Source organism: Protopterus annectens, chromosome 9.part0 (assembly GCF_019279795.1).
Source record: "Protopterus annectens isolate FY-2018-M chromosome 9.part0, PAN1.0, whole genome shotgun sequence".
In the NCBI taxonomy this organism is placed as follows: Eukaryota; Metazoa; Chordata; order Ceratodontiformes; family Protopteridae; genus Protopterus; species Protopterus annectens.
In genome coordinates, this window is record NC_056743.1 from 1506233097 (window position 1) to 1506250773 (window position 17677).

The 17677-nt window shown below is 40.7% G+C and overlaps 1 protein-coding gene across 1 annotated transcript in view; it reads right to left on the reverse strand.

Annotated features, from left to right (window-relative positions):
- LOC122810712 (syntaxin-binding protein 2-like) overlaps positions 1–17677 on the reverse strand; it is a 1751886-nt gene that overhangs the window by 908404 nt on the left and 825805 nt on the right. The window contains exon 11 of the mRNA XM_044082277.1: positions 4621–4728. Within this exon, the coding sequence (XP_043938212.1) occupies positions 4621–4728 (108 nt within the window). The remainder of the gene's footprint in view (positions 1–4620; positions 4729–17677) is intronic.

The window sequence follows — 17677 nt, forward strand, 5'->3', positions numbered from 1 at the left end:
TAAAATTTGGTTGGGGCTTTAAGTGAGTTAGGTTATGGCCTAGGTGAGTGCATAGTGATGGACCTTATTATTAGGGTCAGGGTCATTGGTAATATTAGTGTCTTTATACCTGACATATTAGCATTATTTAGTGTCTTAGGAACATTGTCTGTCTACTATGAACACAGAGAATAAGGAATTCAGAGATGTTTGGTTCTCTGAAAAAAGAGGTTATACCATCAACTGTCTTGTACTGTCAGCTTAGACAGATGAAGCTGACAACTGGTTACTCTGAATGCTAAATTAGAAGGGGTATCAACTTTCTTCCTAAGCCTTTCAAGGCTGGTCCCTGTTTTATCATCACGGATGGTGTTACTGGCACTAAATTACTTGGCAGATGCCAAAACTGACACAGAATTCAGTGTAGGGTCTATTCTGGGATTTAAAAAGAAAAATTTGAGAGATTAGGATAATTTACATAATTTATCAGAGTTACTGGGAGTTGGTGACTCAGCTAAATTACTAGTTGCAAGGAAGACATCCTGCTGAATGAAGTCCTTCCATTCTGGCCACAGTAACTGAAAATAACAATTCATTAGGAAAGGAAATCGGAAAAATAATCTCCCTCGAAGATAGATTCCTCATTCTGACTTAGTAAAATAATTATTTTTTTTGGTTTCTTTTTCTTGGAAGACTTTCCCCACAGAAAAGAAAGGCTAAAAAGACCATCCCATCCCTACCTTGGATAAGAATACCTAAGGTGGGAAAGCAAAAAAAAAAAAAAAAAACCAGATATAGAAGAAAGTGGTTTTCCCTTACCTGAGGCAGGCAACTGAATGGCCACAAATCAACAGCTGTGACAAAGCAGAAGCAGGATTAAAAAACAAAGACTCAAATAAACTTTTACTTCTTCTGGCTCAGAGGGGATAAAGACTCCATGTGCTTGCAAGTAAAGGAGCCTGAAAATTGCACAGCACAGTCTTGAATAATCAAGTCTTACCCCATGATATAACACTGAAGTAGGAGGTAAAATCTTCAAGTGACAACTACCAAATGCACTAGCTCTAGTCCCTAGCAATCAGTTTTGACAGAAAATGAAAGTTTTGTCTCATAAAAAAAGTTACTTTGCAGTGAATTTTAGTATTTAGAAAGCCAAGAATGCCTTTTTACCAGAAACAGCATTTAACAAGTGGCTAGGAGTACAGATCATGAATAATTACGTTTTGAGGAAAATTCTTTAATGGCAGACCAGAAGGTTCAGCTCTTACTTATAATTTGCAACAGATATATTAACCTTTCCCTCGCAAAAAAAAATATACTTTGCAATGAAGTTTTCATATATCGGTCTTGGTTGTCAAAACGGACGTTTGAGAAGTGATTGGTATGACCATCATGAACAACAAAGTTTTGATGCGAAAAGACTAAACAACCCTCAAAACCAGTAAGCTTTAGGTCCAAGCCACAGGTTTAAACAAAAAAGTCAACCTTTTCAACACAAGAAGGATAACAGGCAGTGAATTCTATAGAAATCCAAAACAAGCTTCTTTAGCAAATCTTTCTGGCTGAGTGAACCCATCATCAACCAAAAAATAAATAAACTGTAGGTAAAATGTTAATGACAACCCTCAAAAACAGTATACATAGCCCCTAGGTATTAAATCCAGCTAAGAAATAAATCTTTTTTCATAGAAACAGTTATTTAGCATGAAATTCCTCAAAGGCAATCCTAAGCACAAAACAATAAGAGCAGTAAACCACTTCTTTGACAACCACAACAAACTGCTGAACAGGTTTTTGCAGAAAAGTAACACTATTTCCTTAGAAATTAAAAAGCTGTTGAAAGTAAATCCCAATGGGGTACTTATCTGCCCAGCTTTAACAACAACAAAAAAATGCTAGTTAAGCATCAACAACAAGAAAGTTTTGAGCTTTTGGTGTCCTAGCCATTGTCTTTATATAGCACACTCCTCAAGCTGAAGAGTGGTTAGGGCACACTGAAGGTGTACTAAAGCTTTTGAAGCCGACAGGCTGGCACCTGTCCTTTTTAGAATACCCATTCAGCTTAGGCTACAAGTGAGATCTAATGATGAGCTTTTCTCAGAATGATTGCAAAACATCTGCAATACTCTTGAAACGGCAGTCTCATAAAAATATATATTCAGACTATACAGTGTAAATACACCTATGGGGACTCAACCCCCCCCTAAAAAAAGGGGGGGATCAAGAATGTTTTACCAAAGTATTAAACAATATTTTACATCAGATTTGAAATATTTACGCATTTTTAATCCCTCCAAGTCAAAAATGGCCTTGCGCAAGCTGTATAGGACTGGGACCGACTGGGTAACATACCCCCAATTTTTTTCAATAAACAGAAGCTGCTAAAGTCTCCTCTGTGTAACACAACACTCATCTGCCTCCAATAAAGATTTAAGTGAGAAAGTAGTAGTCTTCTGTGTTTACTTCCATCAACTACCTTTCACAATTTTTTACTTTATAGTTACTACTACACAGAATCTGATCTTCTCCACTGTGAAAGTAAAAGAAATAAACAACATTGAACGGCTGCAGCAGAGGAGTTGTGAATCAAAAAACTGTCTATGTGCTCATTCATATCTATGGGGATGTAGGCGTTTTTGGTTTGTTTGCATTTTTAATTTATTTATTAAGCACACAGTGGTTTATAGTCAAATGCACATAAAAATAAAAAGCTAATTTGCTCTGTTTAATAGTATAATCGTCTCTCAAGAAAATATAATGTAGAATATAACAAATTTCCTTAGAAATGTCTGGATACCTTATAGTAATGTCATATGAATAGTAATATCCCATGTCTTTCAACAAACTGCTGATGCAATTGCACATTGTGCTCATTGTAATGGGCCCTCTACCCCTGGCCAATAATAAGTAAACCTCAATCCTCACCACTGATACCGGAGAGAGATAGTCACTAAGAATAGGAACAGATTTACACAGTATTTTTCAGATGCAGCTCTCTGCATCAAATACAATTTCCCCCAAGAGCACACAGGGAATATGCTCCAGATTTGGGACTGGACTCTCTGGCTCTCTAGATTCCAAACACTCACTTTGCAACACTGTGTCCCAGATCGAAGTAGCTGACACACCCATACCCGAGTATTTGATTCACACAGATACACATAACACACATACACAAACACACACACACACACACACACACACACACACACACACACACACACACACACACACACACACACACACACACACACACACTCGAAAGGCTGGCACAGATTTACTAACTGTGCCCCTTCTTCCCAGAATATAAGGTAACTATGCTGCCAGCAGTCAATCACTCTCAGACTCTCACAAGGGTATCCAAATTATACTTATCAAAATCAATACTAACATAAATGGTACAGTGTAACCAAAGCAGACATGCTTTTTGGAGTGGCCAGGATGTCACTAAAATAAGCACAAGTTACTCTCAAGACATTAAAAGTATTCTCTATAAGACCAGCTACAATGAAAGGTATAAAATATTTAATAACTCATAACAAAACAGAAAACATGAGAAAACTAAATATCTAAGTATAATACACATCAGAGTTTCAATCACAAGAGAAACAAAAATAAGACAGTTGGACAGATTCAAACAGATGCAGAAAAACACTACTTAACTAATTTATTTGCATTTCCTAACTGTCTAAAGAAAAACTGTTCCCTAGCTAACTTAATATAGCAAGGCAAGACAGGATGTTGAGGGAAAAAACTGCTGAGAGTTCCATCCTCTCAGTGGTGGTTATAGAATGAAATCACATTTTATCACATGACTCTGGTACAATACACACCCAGAGCTTTGCTAAGAACTGTTGCAATATTTGAAAATTATAGAACAATTCCAAAAACTTCTAATCTTCCCTTCCAGAATTCTTTCTTTAAACATATACATTTAATCATCTATAATAACATGGTAGATACATTTTTAATGCAAGCATGCGTACAAGTTAGTGTGACAGTCAAATGACAAAATTATTTACAAAACTCCAGCTAACTATGCTGGCCTATGTTATACATGCATTGCCCTATTCTCCCTGGCACAGATAGCAATACCTCACATGTCTATATTACATCATCGAACTCACAGGAGTTCGAACGATGCAATATCGAAGCAGGAAGTTTGAAAACCAAAAAGTACGAAAACACGGAACAGCAATTTTTTTTCCCAGGGGAAAGAAAATCGCTGTTCCGGTACAAAAAAAAACACGTACACTTTAAACTTAAACTAATGTGGGGGGCTGTGCCTCCCTACTTAAATATACCATCTCCAAGATCGCACCACAATGGAGGAAATAGCAAAGCCGCGAAAACGGACAACCAATTTTTTCCCGGGGGGGGGGGGTCGGTGTTCCGTGGCTTCACTATTTTCGCATTTCGAACATATGGGTTCGATATTACAACGTTCGGACTCTTGTGAGTTCAACGTTGTAATATACACCCATACCTCACATCGTCACACTCTTATTACTCTAATTCAGGTCAGATCTGACAATGCTTCAATACAAATTGCTTACTACAAAAACTATGTTCAGCAATTGCATAAAAGAAAAACTCTACAAGAACAGAGGCACAAATTCCTTCTAAAACCTAAGCACTTACTTTGTGACATCTGCAATATGCATATGACGCAACTGCGTCCATAAGTCATCATCTTCATCCAGCAGAACCTCCTTCTCTTTTGAGTCTCCAATCCCTGGTGTTTCATATCTGAGAATTAAAGCACATTTGTGAGAGAAATGCAGCACCACAGTACATAGTCATTAGGCATTTCCTAATCCTAGTTCTAGATATGGCGTACACTACTTTTTCTGATATCAAGGTAGCTTAAACTTTTTAGCAGTGATCTGCACTTAAGTCAATGTTGCATGTAATTACAGCATATGGACACAAAGAGATGCTACTGGACAAATACAGGCAGTACTGACAGGAAACTTAACTTATGGAGGTTAGTCGACTCCTGTAACAATTACTGATAAGGTGCAGTTCTAAAAAAACATGAATATTCCTGTAAGATATGTAAACTGCAACTTGTCAAAGAACATATGTGGTTAATATGCCTCTACACAGAATACAAGAAAGGCAAAATAACCTAGTTTAATGTGATAGAAGTCTTACTTTCATTTAGACATATCACCAGGACTATAGGAGCTTAAAGATACAACTTCACCTCATCATGACATTCAAGGTTGTAAAGACCACCTGCAATAAAGGTGCACAAGACAAACTGTCATCAGAATAAAACCCCAGGCTGCTGTTTACATCAGTCACTGTTCCCACAATACATCTGCACAAAGATGAAGCCTAGAGGCAGATTAAAACGAAGGATTAACGGGCGCTTGTTCTGAGATCAGGAAAAGGATACCAATTATCTAGAGTTACAATGAATTCCCTTTTCAAATGCAACATATCTCATGCTTCCTCATCCTATTCTAAGTTAAGTTAGGAACTATTCAAAGATGGAAAAAACTTACCAATACAATTTAAAACCACAAAAGAAGCAAAGCCCATTTTTAATTTGGACTACAAATTCAACCTGTAATGTCGAGTGAAGGTGATATCCATAAACTAAACTACAACTTCTTAAAAGCTCTTTCAGAGTCTCCTCAGAAGGCTGCTATAATGTAGCAGCACATTAGAAAAACAAGGCCCAAACTAGTGTCATAAAGTACAGTTTTGTACCTACCATAAATGTAGATGTTCGAAGATCCACATTGCTGCAGTCCTAACAATTGGGTAGTCCGCTGTCCTCGGTCGGCCCGAATATCAAAGTATAAGGCTGACGTCGGTCAGGGCGCATTTGACTGGCCAGTACGCCAGGGTACAAATGCGCATGACCGGCGTCATATCCTCAGTCTTTTCTTGCCCCAGATGTCAGAAGACCCTAAAAAGAAAGGTCAAAACCAAAAGACAGCAAACAACCAACCAACCACCCCTGCACTAACTATAGTACAATATAGACAATATACACAAAATGTACAACCCAACCCACACAACCACCTCTAACAACAGAGGGAAGGAGGAGGTAAATTGGACTGCAGCAATGTGGATCTTCGAACATCTACATTTATGGTAGGTACAAAACTGTACTATGTTCTTCATCTCACATTGCTGCAGTCCTAACAATTGGGTAGAATCCCAAAGCAGAGATAAGGGAGGATGGCTAACTACAAGGAAGCAGGAGCTGCCAAAATGCCTTGCAAAACAGCAGTGGCAAAACCAGCCCTAGACTTAGAGTAAAGTGGCAGGTGATAATGCTTAGAGAAAGTATGTACAGAACTCCAAGTAGCTGCCTCCAAAATATCCTTGGTTGCCACTCCCTCAAAAAGCTGTTGAAGTGGCAGTAGCCCTAGTGGAATGAGGCCTAATCCCAGCTGGAATCTCCTTGCCATGATGGGAATAACAGAAAGCAATGCAAAACCCAATCCACTTAGAAATAGTTTGTTTTGATACAGGCTTGCCCTGAGAACTCAAAGCAAAAGAAACAAACAACTGCTGAGACTGCCTGAAACCTTTAGTTCTGTCCAAATAATAACGCAACTGCCTGTGGACATCTAAAGTGTGCAAAATCTTTTCCCCTTTAGTTTGGGGATTTGCATAAAACGTAGGCAAATGAATAGTTTGGTTCAAAGCCACACTAGAAACCACCTTAGGCATAAAGGAAGGATTAGTACGTAATGATACCCTATCCTTATGGAAAATCAAGAAAGGCTCAACTGCCATAAGGGCCTGTAATTCAGAAACCCATCTTGCAGAGGTAATGGCCAACAAAAAAGCAGCCTTCCATGATAAATACTTCAACTCAGCAGTAGCTGCAGGCTCAAAAGGTTGTAGAGTGAGTTTCTCCAACACAAAATTGAGATCCCAAGCAGGAGTAGGAGCTCTTCGTGGGGGTCTTATATTCTTTGCCCCTCTAAGAAATTGCTTGAACAAAGGATGAGAAAACAATGGTGGGTTGCAATCATAGTGAGCTGAAATTGCTGCAGCATGAACTTTAATAGAAGAGAAAGACAAACCTTTGTCTAGTAACTCAGTAAGATATTGAAGAGCCACACAAATTAGGCTCAGAAACATCAAAATCTTTTGCTGCACTCCAAAACAAAAATCTCTTCCATTTGTCTCGTACACTTTCCTTGTACTAGGCCTCCTAGCTTCAAGATAACATTCAAAACTTGCTGAGGAAGTGGAGGCCCACTATGGTTCAAAACAGAATATGCCAGGCTGTTAGGTGCAGAGAGTGAAGCTTGACATTTAGCAAATGGCTGTCCTCCTGCGACAACAGGTGTGGAATCGAAGGCAAAGGCCATGGAGGCTTCCATACCAGACTTCTCAGTAATGGGTACCAGTGTTGTCGAGGCCAATCCGGAGCTATTAAGATCATCCTTGGCTTGTCCTGCCTGACTTTCAGAAGTACCTTTGGGAGGAGAGGCAGAGGTGGAAAGGCATACACATGAAGATTGCTCCAATTGAAAGAAAGAGCATCCACTCTCCAAGCTGTGGGATGAAACCTTTTGTGCAAAACTTTGGCAGCTGATGGTTTAGTGGAGAAGCGAACAGATCTATGTCTGGAGTTCCCCATGACACTGTCAATTTCTGAAATACATGAGGATCCAATTTCCACTCGTGGGGATCCATAATTGTCTGCTCAACACATCTGCTAAGGAGTTCTGTGCTCCTGGCAGAAACCTTGCCTGAAGATTGAGCTGTAAACTGAGAGCAGTCTCCCACAAAATCATTGCTTGCCTGCATAGAGGATAAGAATCGTTCCCCTTGCTTGTTGATGTACCACATGACAGTTGTGTTGTCTGTTAGAATCAACACCTGCCCTGGAAGAAGTAATTCCTTGAAGCAATTAATGCAAACTGGACTGCTAACATCTCCTTCATGTTGATATGTAGATGTTGTAGTCTGACAGGCCACTTGTTTTGTATCCACTTTCCATTGAGATGAGCTCCCCAAGCTTTGTCTGAGGCATCTGTCGTTAAAATCTGTCTCGCCTCTGGCCGGGTCACAGAGAGTCCCTTGTTTAGGTGACATTCCTGAGCCCACCACAAAAATTCCTTTTGAATGCAAGGTAGTATTTGAATGACAGTGTCAGATCCTGGCAGTGCTGTGTCCATACATTTTGAGATACCATTGTAGCTTCCTCATATGCAGTTTGGCATTGGGAAGCACCAGAATACAAGATGCCATGAACCCTAAGGCTTGAAGGACTGTCCTTGCAGTCAGCCCGGACTGATGAGATAGTTGATGGAAGTAAAGGGATAGACTCTTTCGTTTGTCCGGGGTTAAAAAGGCCATCTGGGATGCTGTATTCAGTCTCACACCCAGAAAGCACATGTCTTGAGAGGGTACTAGACTGGACTTTATTTCGTTCACAGAATACCCTAGGCATCTTAGCACTGCTATCACATATTCCAAATGATGAAGGAGCTCTTCTCTTCCTTGAGCCAGAATTAGGCAGTCGTCCAAATAAGGATAGATCTGTATTCCTTTTAGTCTGAAGAAAGCTATCACTGGAGCCAGAATTTTCGTGAACACTCCGGGCGCAGTAGATAAGCCAAAGGGCAATGCAGAGAACTGATAGTGAGAAGTCCCAGCTCGAAAACGCAGATACTTTCTGCAACTTAGTCTGATAGGAACATGAAGGTAAGCCTCCTTGAGATCCAAAGTTACCATCCAATGATCTTTGCCCAGCAGAGGTAAAAGCTGCTGCAACGTCAACATTTTGAACTTGGGAATGTCCAGATAAGTGTTGAGGATAGATAAATCCAAAATTGGTCTCCACGTGTTCCCCTTCTTTGGTACTAGGAACAGGCGAGAATAAAATCCTAGGCCCACTTCTGGCAGAGGGACCCGCTGTATGGCCTAGTTGGAGCAACAGAGAAACCTGCTTGTGAGCCTCTATTCTTTGTTGAGGAGGAACGTCTGGCATGCCTGTGAAAGGAGGCAAGGTATGGAAATAAAACCTGTAGCCGTGGTGTATGATATCCAATACCCATCTGTCCTGGGTAATTAAACTCCAATTTTCTTTGAAAAGTGCTAACCGTCCCCAAAGGTGCTGCCAGGCGAGCAGGCTCTGGCAGCTGAAAAGGTAGGTCACTGGGTCTGTTTACGAAAGGACTGACCCCTGCCCTCACCGAAGCCTGTGCAGGAGAACTTCCTGTTCTAGGCCTGAAAGAGCCCTGAGCTCTGCCCTTACCACGTCTAGATCTACCCCTAGACTGGGAATCATAAGAAGGATCGTCCACCCCTTAGTAGGCCAATTTCTACTAAACTTTGGAGGCTGGACATGCAAAAATCTTTAACAGTCTGCATAGACTTAGCCTTGTCTTCCATTTTCTTTAAAACTGTCTCAACAGGAGGACCAAACAACACGTCAGATTGTAAAGGAGCATCTAAAATCCTTGCTTTAACATGTTCAGACAAATTCTGATCCCTCAGCCAGGCGTGCCCGAAGAACTGACCCAGTGGCAGCCACCCTAGATGAGGCCTGTACAGCATCAAAACCACATTGCAAAGAATGCTTACCCACCTGTTCAGAAACGTGCACTAAATCTTGCAACTCCTTACAATCAATACCTACTGCCAGAGCATCAACCTCAGATTTCAATTGTGAAAGGAGATAATTTTGGTATTTCAACATGTGAAACTGGCAATTCAGAGCCCTCATAGCAAGAGTGGAAGTAGTATAGACTTTCTTGCCCCATCTATCCAAGGCCCTAGCCTCCTTGTCTGCAGGAACCGGATTCTTAACAACAGAAGACTTAACACCTTTAGGCCCATGGCTAACAGTTTCTGGGTCTGCCCTAGGACTCTTAAAAAGATACTTATTAGCTTCAGGCACCCTGTAATACCTATCCGGCTTAACAGGAGCAGGAGGCAAAGAATCAGGATTAAGAGAAGCTTCCATAAAAACATCTTCCACCACAGTCAAAACAGGAGGTATAGCTAAAGGCCTATGCTGGGGTAACAACAGAAATTCCCTAAGCCTTTTTCTGGAATCAGAGAAGTCCTGACCTTCCCACTTAAAATGCTCCCTCATGGAATGAAGTTTCTGAAAAAGAAAAATCCTCAGGGGGAGTAGCAGAAGGAGTAGAATCATCCACATCAGAATCAGAATAAGGAGAGTACTACTGCAAGTCTTCAGCCGAAGACTCTGAAACATCTGAAGCCTGCTCAAAACCCCCCAGCTCAGGCTCCACCCTAGGCCGCTTATGAGGAGGGGGCATAGAACCCCTAATCAAAGTAATCAAATCTTCTGCCATTTTAAGCATATGCTTCTTGGGCACAGCACCTGAAGAGCTAGGGGTAACACTAACTGAAGCTAAACCTGGCTTGCCCTGGGAAGCCTTGGAGACAGAAGGAGAGGGCCTAGCCACCTTAGGAAGGGAGGGAGTATAGTAACATGAGAAGCCCCTCAGCCTGACTAGTCTCTTGAGAGGCCACATCTTGTAATAACAAGGGCTCCCCCTGTGAACACAAAGAAACCTCTGGTGGAGCCACCGGCTCCACCGACACCTCTAAAGAACCGGCGTCTGGTACAGGCGGTTCCTCAAGCCTAGGCTTAACTGCCTTGTCCTTGCGTTTCTTTGAAGAAGCGGGCCGGAGCATCCGACGGCATTTTATAGTTACACCGCTTCCCAAAGACTAACCTCGCACAATCCAACCGCCTCTTTATAGTGCGTTTATTAAATCTAGCACAAGAGCAACAGCCAACAACGTCGTGCTCAGGCCCTAAGCAAGGAATACACAAAGTATGATAATCTTTATGCGGTATCTGTTTCCCACAAGAAATGCAATTATTAACTTTTTCTGACATCCGGTAAATGACTGAGGCAAGAAAAAACTAAAATATTCCCCAACGGGGTACTTAGCCAACTTTGAACCCGGTCTGAAACTTCAAAATTGAAAAATCTCAGAACGCCAACCGGCACTTGCAATACTGCTTCTGCATCGGACCATGCGGCAAAAAAGACTGAGGATATGACGCCGGTCATGCGCATTTGTACCCTGACGTACTGACGTCAGTCAAATGCGCCTGACCAACGCCAGCCTTATACTTTGATATTCGGGCCGACCGAGGACAGCGGACTACCCAATTGTTAGGACTGCAGCAATGTGAGATGAAGAACATCAAAAGGCAATACCTATGGCAAACAACTCAGAAATTATCCGGCTTTCCCACTTCATTGTCTGAATTATCTGCAACAGAAAAATAACCAGCTTTTCAATGTTCCAAAATTTACTGCCTAGCCACTGATCATAACCTCCTAGGTTCAATGTAACCCAGAAGGCTTGATGAAAAGAAGGCTTAGTAGCAAAAGAAAGGATCAGCTGGGTGAGGAACTTAGCAGCAGACCGTTTTCCTTTGTCTTTATGATCTTCCTCTCCTGGGTATTAACCCATTTTATATTTTTTCTACTGGCCTGAACTTGAGTGATGACTATAAAAAAAGATGACCACACCTCCATATCATAGCCTTGCAAAGTTGCAGCACTCCATATTTCCTGAAGCTGTCATCAGTAATAAAAAAAAGGGTTGTGAGTCACAGACAAGTTGTGTAGCTTGCAATGTGTACTTATGCAGGAATCAGCAAGCCACAGGCCAGTAGAGATTCACAGTCTAATGTTGCTCAACTTCAGGGACCCCAAATATGCAACAGAAGATGTATGCAAATCACTACATTAAACTACATAAATGAAAAGGATTATGGAGTGAGGTCCTGATGCCGTCCATATGTGTATTAGCTGAATACAGTCATGACTTAAAGTCATATTCAAAGGAAATGGTGCACTGAAGTGCACCTGAACATAAAAGGGAAAAGCATACAAAAAAACATCAGAACTGCAAATAGCAATAATGCTTGGAGCAGCTGTAGTCATGCAGCAGCATACAATAGTTCTAAGCACTACCAGTTCCTATCTGTATATGCATAATGTGGCATCTGGCAACAGGGCAAATATTACCATCAATGGGAAAACATCACAATTTCATTAGTCAAGAGATCATTGATCTCTTTAGAGTGGTTGCGAATACCATATGAGCCATGGATAACATGTTGTCAACAGAGAGAACCAACAGAAATGGGTATCCTACACATATACGTGGAGACCAAGGTATGTACAACTTTCTATTCCATCAACAAGGACAATAAAGAGTCCAACTGGAGACGTGTTCAGTAATTCAAAGTCACCCACCTCTAGAACACTCAAGTTCTTCAACAAAATGCTTCAACATGTGGATGAGCATACAGGGTTTCTTACCACATCAAAGGAGTGCTATCATCATGTGCATTTTCAACAATATTACTTGCCCTGGTGACACATACCACACTCTTAACAAAAAAATGCTCCATCCAGCTCACGGTCACAAAGGTTTGTAAACAGAAAAAGTTACCAATCTCAGAACTATCAGGAGGTAGAATGTGAAACGTGCAAGATCATTACCAATATACCCACATAGCATTCATGCAGTTCCCGTGATTTATATATATATATATATATATATATATATATATATATATATATATTTTTTTTTTATTTAAATTTGTTGACCGCGAGTGTCCGACTGGACGTAGGTCCATTTTCAGCGGAGGCCTGGTGAGAAAAGCTCCAGAGTAAAAATAAACAGACAGTAGTTACATTGGATTACATAGTGATTAACAATTTAACATAGCAATTACTTACAACATATTTACAGATGAAGAACATAGTACATCAGTAGACAACTAGAATCTTTATTTGTGAAGTACGTAACAGACATTAACAAATGTTACAATGAGAAGTTCCTGCTGTATAATAAGTACTAGGCTTATGAGCATCTGAGCTTGCTATAATCAAGGTAGTTAGTGGAATGGAAAGAAAGGTAGTGGTTGGATGGGGTGGATGATGATAGAGTGGGAGTTGCAAGGGCATAGCCAGCATGTTTTTAGGTGCGCTTTTAGTAAAGTTTTGAAGTGGGTGCATGATGGTACGGAGGTAATTGTGGGTGGGAGTGAGTTCCATAATTTGGCTAGCGCAAAAGAATAGTGCTTCACCAGCAGAGTTATTGGCTTTAGTGATCTGCAAGTGATTTTTGTTGCTGGTTCTTAGTGGTCTGGTGGTGCGATAGGGTTGGAGTAGATTCTGGAGGGATGGGACATTTAGTGGATGGTTTACTAGTTTGTGGGCGAGTGAGAGTTGATGCCACTAAAGGAGGTGAGGGAGTTCAAGCCAGCCCAGTTCAGCAAGTGAGAGACAGTGGTGACTATGGTAGGATGCCCCTGTGGCAAATTTGGCGATTTTGTTGTAGCAGGTCTCTAGCTTGTTTAGATCACATTGCCTTAGGGTAAGAAAGATAACAAACTAATACCACGGTAGGTCCCAATGCAGATGGAAAAACCAGCCACTCGTTGTCTTAACGCTCAGTTTATTGTTGCACAAAACACATCCAGCGTTTTCGCGTCCTTGATAAGGAAGCTTCTTCAGAGAAATACCAAGTAGCGCGAGACAGCGCTTTAAATACAACCTATCCAGTACGTAAATCGTCCTGGACTAATTTACTTAAAAATGTCGTACAAGTGGAACAAAACATTAAAATCTTACAAGTTAGCACATTTGATACCAATTCATCTAGAGTAAAAGGTTCTTTTGCATGTGGCTTTTGTAAATATTGTATTTACATTAAAACTGGCAGTTTCTGTTCTGCGGTTAGCAATAATAAGAAGTTTTACATTACACACAGAATTGACTGCAATACCAAATCAATTGTCTATGCAGCATACTGTGCATGCTGTCCCGCCTTCTATATTGGGAAGACCGATAGAAGGTTCAGGGACAGGATATATCAGCACAATTATGCTATTAGAACTAATAATAATGAAAACGCATTAGCCAAACACATTGCTTCATTTCCAGGTCATTCGTTTCTATTTATGGGTATCGATCATTTACCTGATTCACACAGAGGTGGACCTCTTTCTTTAAGTTTAGAGGTTCGTGAACTTCTTTGGCAACTTAAAATGAATGCCTTTAAAAATCCAGGCTTAAACGAAAGTTGTAATATCACACCATTTTTGAAATTAAAATCGCATATGAGGTGATATTGACTTTCATTGTTTCCTAAGAAGTTCTTTTGCTTTAGGGGCACACCTCATTTGGAGTTGTTCCCTAGTAAATTATTTTAATGTTAAGTGTATAAAGTTTTTATTTGTACATTCTTAATGCATTTTCAAAAATAGAATATGAAAATGATTTTGAGTGGATAGGTATTAGTTTAGTGACATGGTACCTTTTTACTGTATATTCACTCAATATTTTTGATACTTTTGACATCGGATTAATATTCTTGACAGTTTCTTTTAATAGATTGTCTTTCCAACTTATTAAGATGTCCAATATTGGGATAGACATTCCCATGATTGTAATTTTAATTTTACTTATTTAATTAATTTATCACCACCTTTTGTTAGTTCATTTGTATGGCGCTTGCATAGTCGATTCTTGTTGCGCCTTCAAAAATTTTTTATGTATTCCCTTTTACGTTATTGTGTATGTTGATGTATAATTATTGAAGCATGACATTTTAATGTTTTGTTCCACTTGTACGACATTTTTAAGTAAATTAGTCCAGGACGATTTACGTACTGGATAGGTTGTATTTAAAGCGCTGTCTCGCGCTATTTGGTATTTCTCTGAAGAAGCTTCCTTATCAAGGACGCGAAAACGCTGGATGTGTTTTGTGCAACAATAAACTGAGCGTTAAGACAACGAGTGGCTGTTTTTTCCATCTGCATTGGGACCTACCGTGGTATACATTGCCTTAGGGTGGTATACACTGGAGAGGAATAAAGTAGGGTGGATTATAAGGTGGGAATTTGCTACTGAAATCTTTGCTGCCTTGGTGAGAAATTGCTTATTTCTGTATAATGCTCCTAGTTTTTTGTGGACTTTTTTTTATGGTCATGGATATGTGAAAGTCAAATTTTAGTTTATTGTCTATTTCCACTCCTAGCAATTTGGTGTGTTCAGTTGGGTATATAGTGGCATTGTCTTTTGCTGTGATGTTAAAGTGAGAGTTGTTTTGAGTATGTTTGGTGGGTTGGAAGATGAGTAGTTTAGTTTGGGTTGAGTATTAATTGGGCATCGGATAACCATGTTTCAACAGAGGAAAAGGCTTCCTGTGTGACTTTTTGCAGTTTTGGTAGGGAATGGGCTGAGCAGATGATGGTCGAGTCATCTGCGTATTGTATGAGTGTGCCATGTTTGGTGGCATTGCTTTTATGCTGAAGGATAGTGTTAGTAAAGGAGAGTAAGGCAGTGGTGGTGCTATGGTTTGGTCAGAAACCATGCTGAGTACTGGAAAGGAGGTTGTTAGTAAGGACATAGTCTGAGACCTGAGAGTGTATGCATCTCTCTAGTATTTTGGATAGTGGAGAGAGAATAGCTATGGGGCGGTAATTGGTTAGTTCTGTGGAGGGTCCGCCTTTGTGGAGGGGAATTATATGTGATATTTTCCACAGTGTGGGAACGTAACTTTGACAGAGATCGGTTAATCAAGACGGATACTGGGTAGGCCAGAGCATCAGCTGCGATTTGTAGGTATTCACTTGGGAGGTTGTCTGCTGCTAATTTGGTGGGTTTAAGTTTAGTTAAGAGGTTTTTTATGTTGGAGATAGGTACAGGAGAAAAAGAGAAGGCAGTGGGGAGATTACTAGTTGAAGGTGTGGGTTGGAGGGAAGGGAGGTTGTGTTGTTTAGCTACTGATAGTATGGTTTGGGTGAAGTGAGTGTTGAATGAGGTAGCAATATTTTCTGAGGAGTGAGGGATGTTAGGAGGAGGGGTACTGACTTTACCTGGGTGGAGGATGGAGTTTATGGAGGACCAGAATTGTTTGGGGCTGTGTTGTGAGGAGTCTAGGGCAGACTGGTAGTACTGGAATTTGTCCTGTTTTATTAGCTTTTTGACTATTGCTTAGTTCTAGGAATTTCTGTCTAGCTGAGGGGGTTTTGGTTTTGCGCCAGTGCTCCCAGGCTTTATTTATCCCCGTTTTTCATTTCTGACTTAATGGTTTTCTGTAGCCATGGGGAGGGTTGTGCTTTGGTTCTGGAAAATCTTATGGGGGCATGGTAATTAAGGATGTTCCGGAAGGTAGTATTAAAAAATTCAACTGTGTCATCTAGACTGAGGTACTTTAGAGGATGCCAGTTACATTCTTTGAGGGATGAGATGAATGTGAGTGGGTTAAAGTTTAGTTTTTTACGTATTTGACAATAGATGACAGGTTTAGCTTGGTATTGGTATTTTTTGAGTAGGAATGTTGGGGAGTGATCATTGAGGCTATCTGATAAGCAGCCTGTTATATATGACTGGGGGCTCTTACTGACTAGTATCCAATCCAGGGTAGTTTGCTTGCTGGGGGTTTTTATTTATCCTGGTTTGTGACTGGACTAGTTGGGTGAAGCCATGAAGGTGTACATGATGGGTTGGGATTGTTGCCAGAACAGGATTTCCAGTCAATATTGAAATCACCTAAGATGATAGTTTATTGGGGGAGATGGACGGTAGACCAGATGAGGGTTTCTACTGGCGGGATGTTTTGGCCAGGTGGGAAGTAGCATCCAATTATGTTGATGGTTTTGTTTTGGTTAATTTTGAGGTTGGTATATATTATTTCTTCATTCCCTATTTGTGGAGCTGATGATTTTAAGATCTGGATGTTTAGATGCTGTTTAAATATTATAGCTACACCACCTCCTTTTTTGTTTAGCCGGTCTACTCTTAGTATGCTGTAACCTGTAGGGAGTATTTGCTCACTGGTAATGTGAGGTTTTAGCCAGGTTTCTGTCAGGATGACTATATCTGGGGAGTACAAGTCTATGGTGGCATGGAGTTCATGGACTTTGTTGGATATACTTCTAATATTTAGGCTTAGTAGAAGGAAGTCACTTGGCTTTCTATTGGCTGTAATATGGGAGAAGTTGTGGTTTCTAGTCTGATTATGAGGACTGGGGATGGAGATGGTAGGGCCAGGGTTGGGGTGGATGTCTCCACGTAGGGCTAGTTTTGATATGCATGAGATTATTAGTTTTCTCAGTTTTTGAATGTGTTTGTTTATAAAGGAAACTTTATGATTGTGCTCTGTGGGTAATAGGTATGGTGGGAGGGTTACTATGTTAAGTTCTAGGGATGCTTTATGTTTGAGTAATATAGTTGGTAGAATATGTGGGGGTGCATAGGGATGGTTCTTGAGCTGGTGGGAGGGGAGCTGAGTGTGGGTGAGACATGAGTGGTGGTGTGAGTAGTAGTACAGTGGTAGTGGTTGAGTGGGGGAATGATGGAGCTTTGGTAGGATGTAAGATATGCAAGGAGAGTGCATGCAGTGAGCATATGAATGGTATGCTTGTACATGTTAGTTGAGGAGGTGTGATAGTAGTGGGAAGATGGAGGAGGTAGTGTTGGGTTAGCGCTGTGGTTGGCTATTGGAAAGATGGGAGGGGTTTGAGTGCAATAAAGGTGGGACCACCGGGGGCAGGGTGGGGAGCGAAGCGAGTAGAGACCCTGTTTGTTTCCAGCCCCCTCATATGAGCAACTATCACAAAGCAAAGACAAGTATGTGTTAAGAAACAATCACAATTGACCAAGGACTGCTCTGAAACTAAGTAATTTCTTAATTTCTC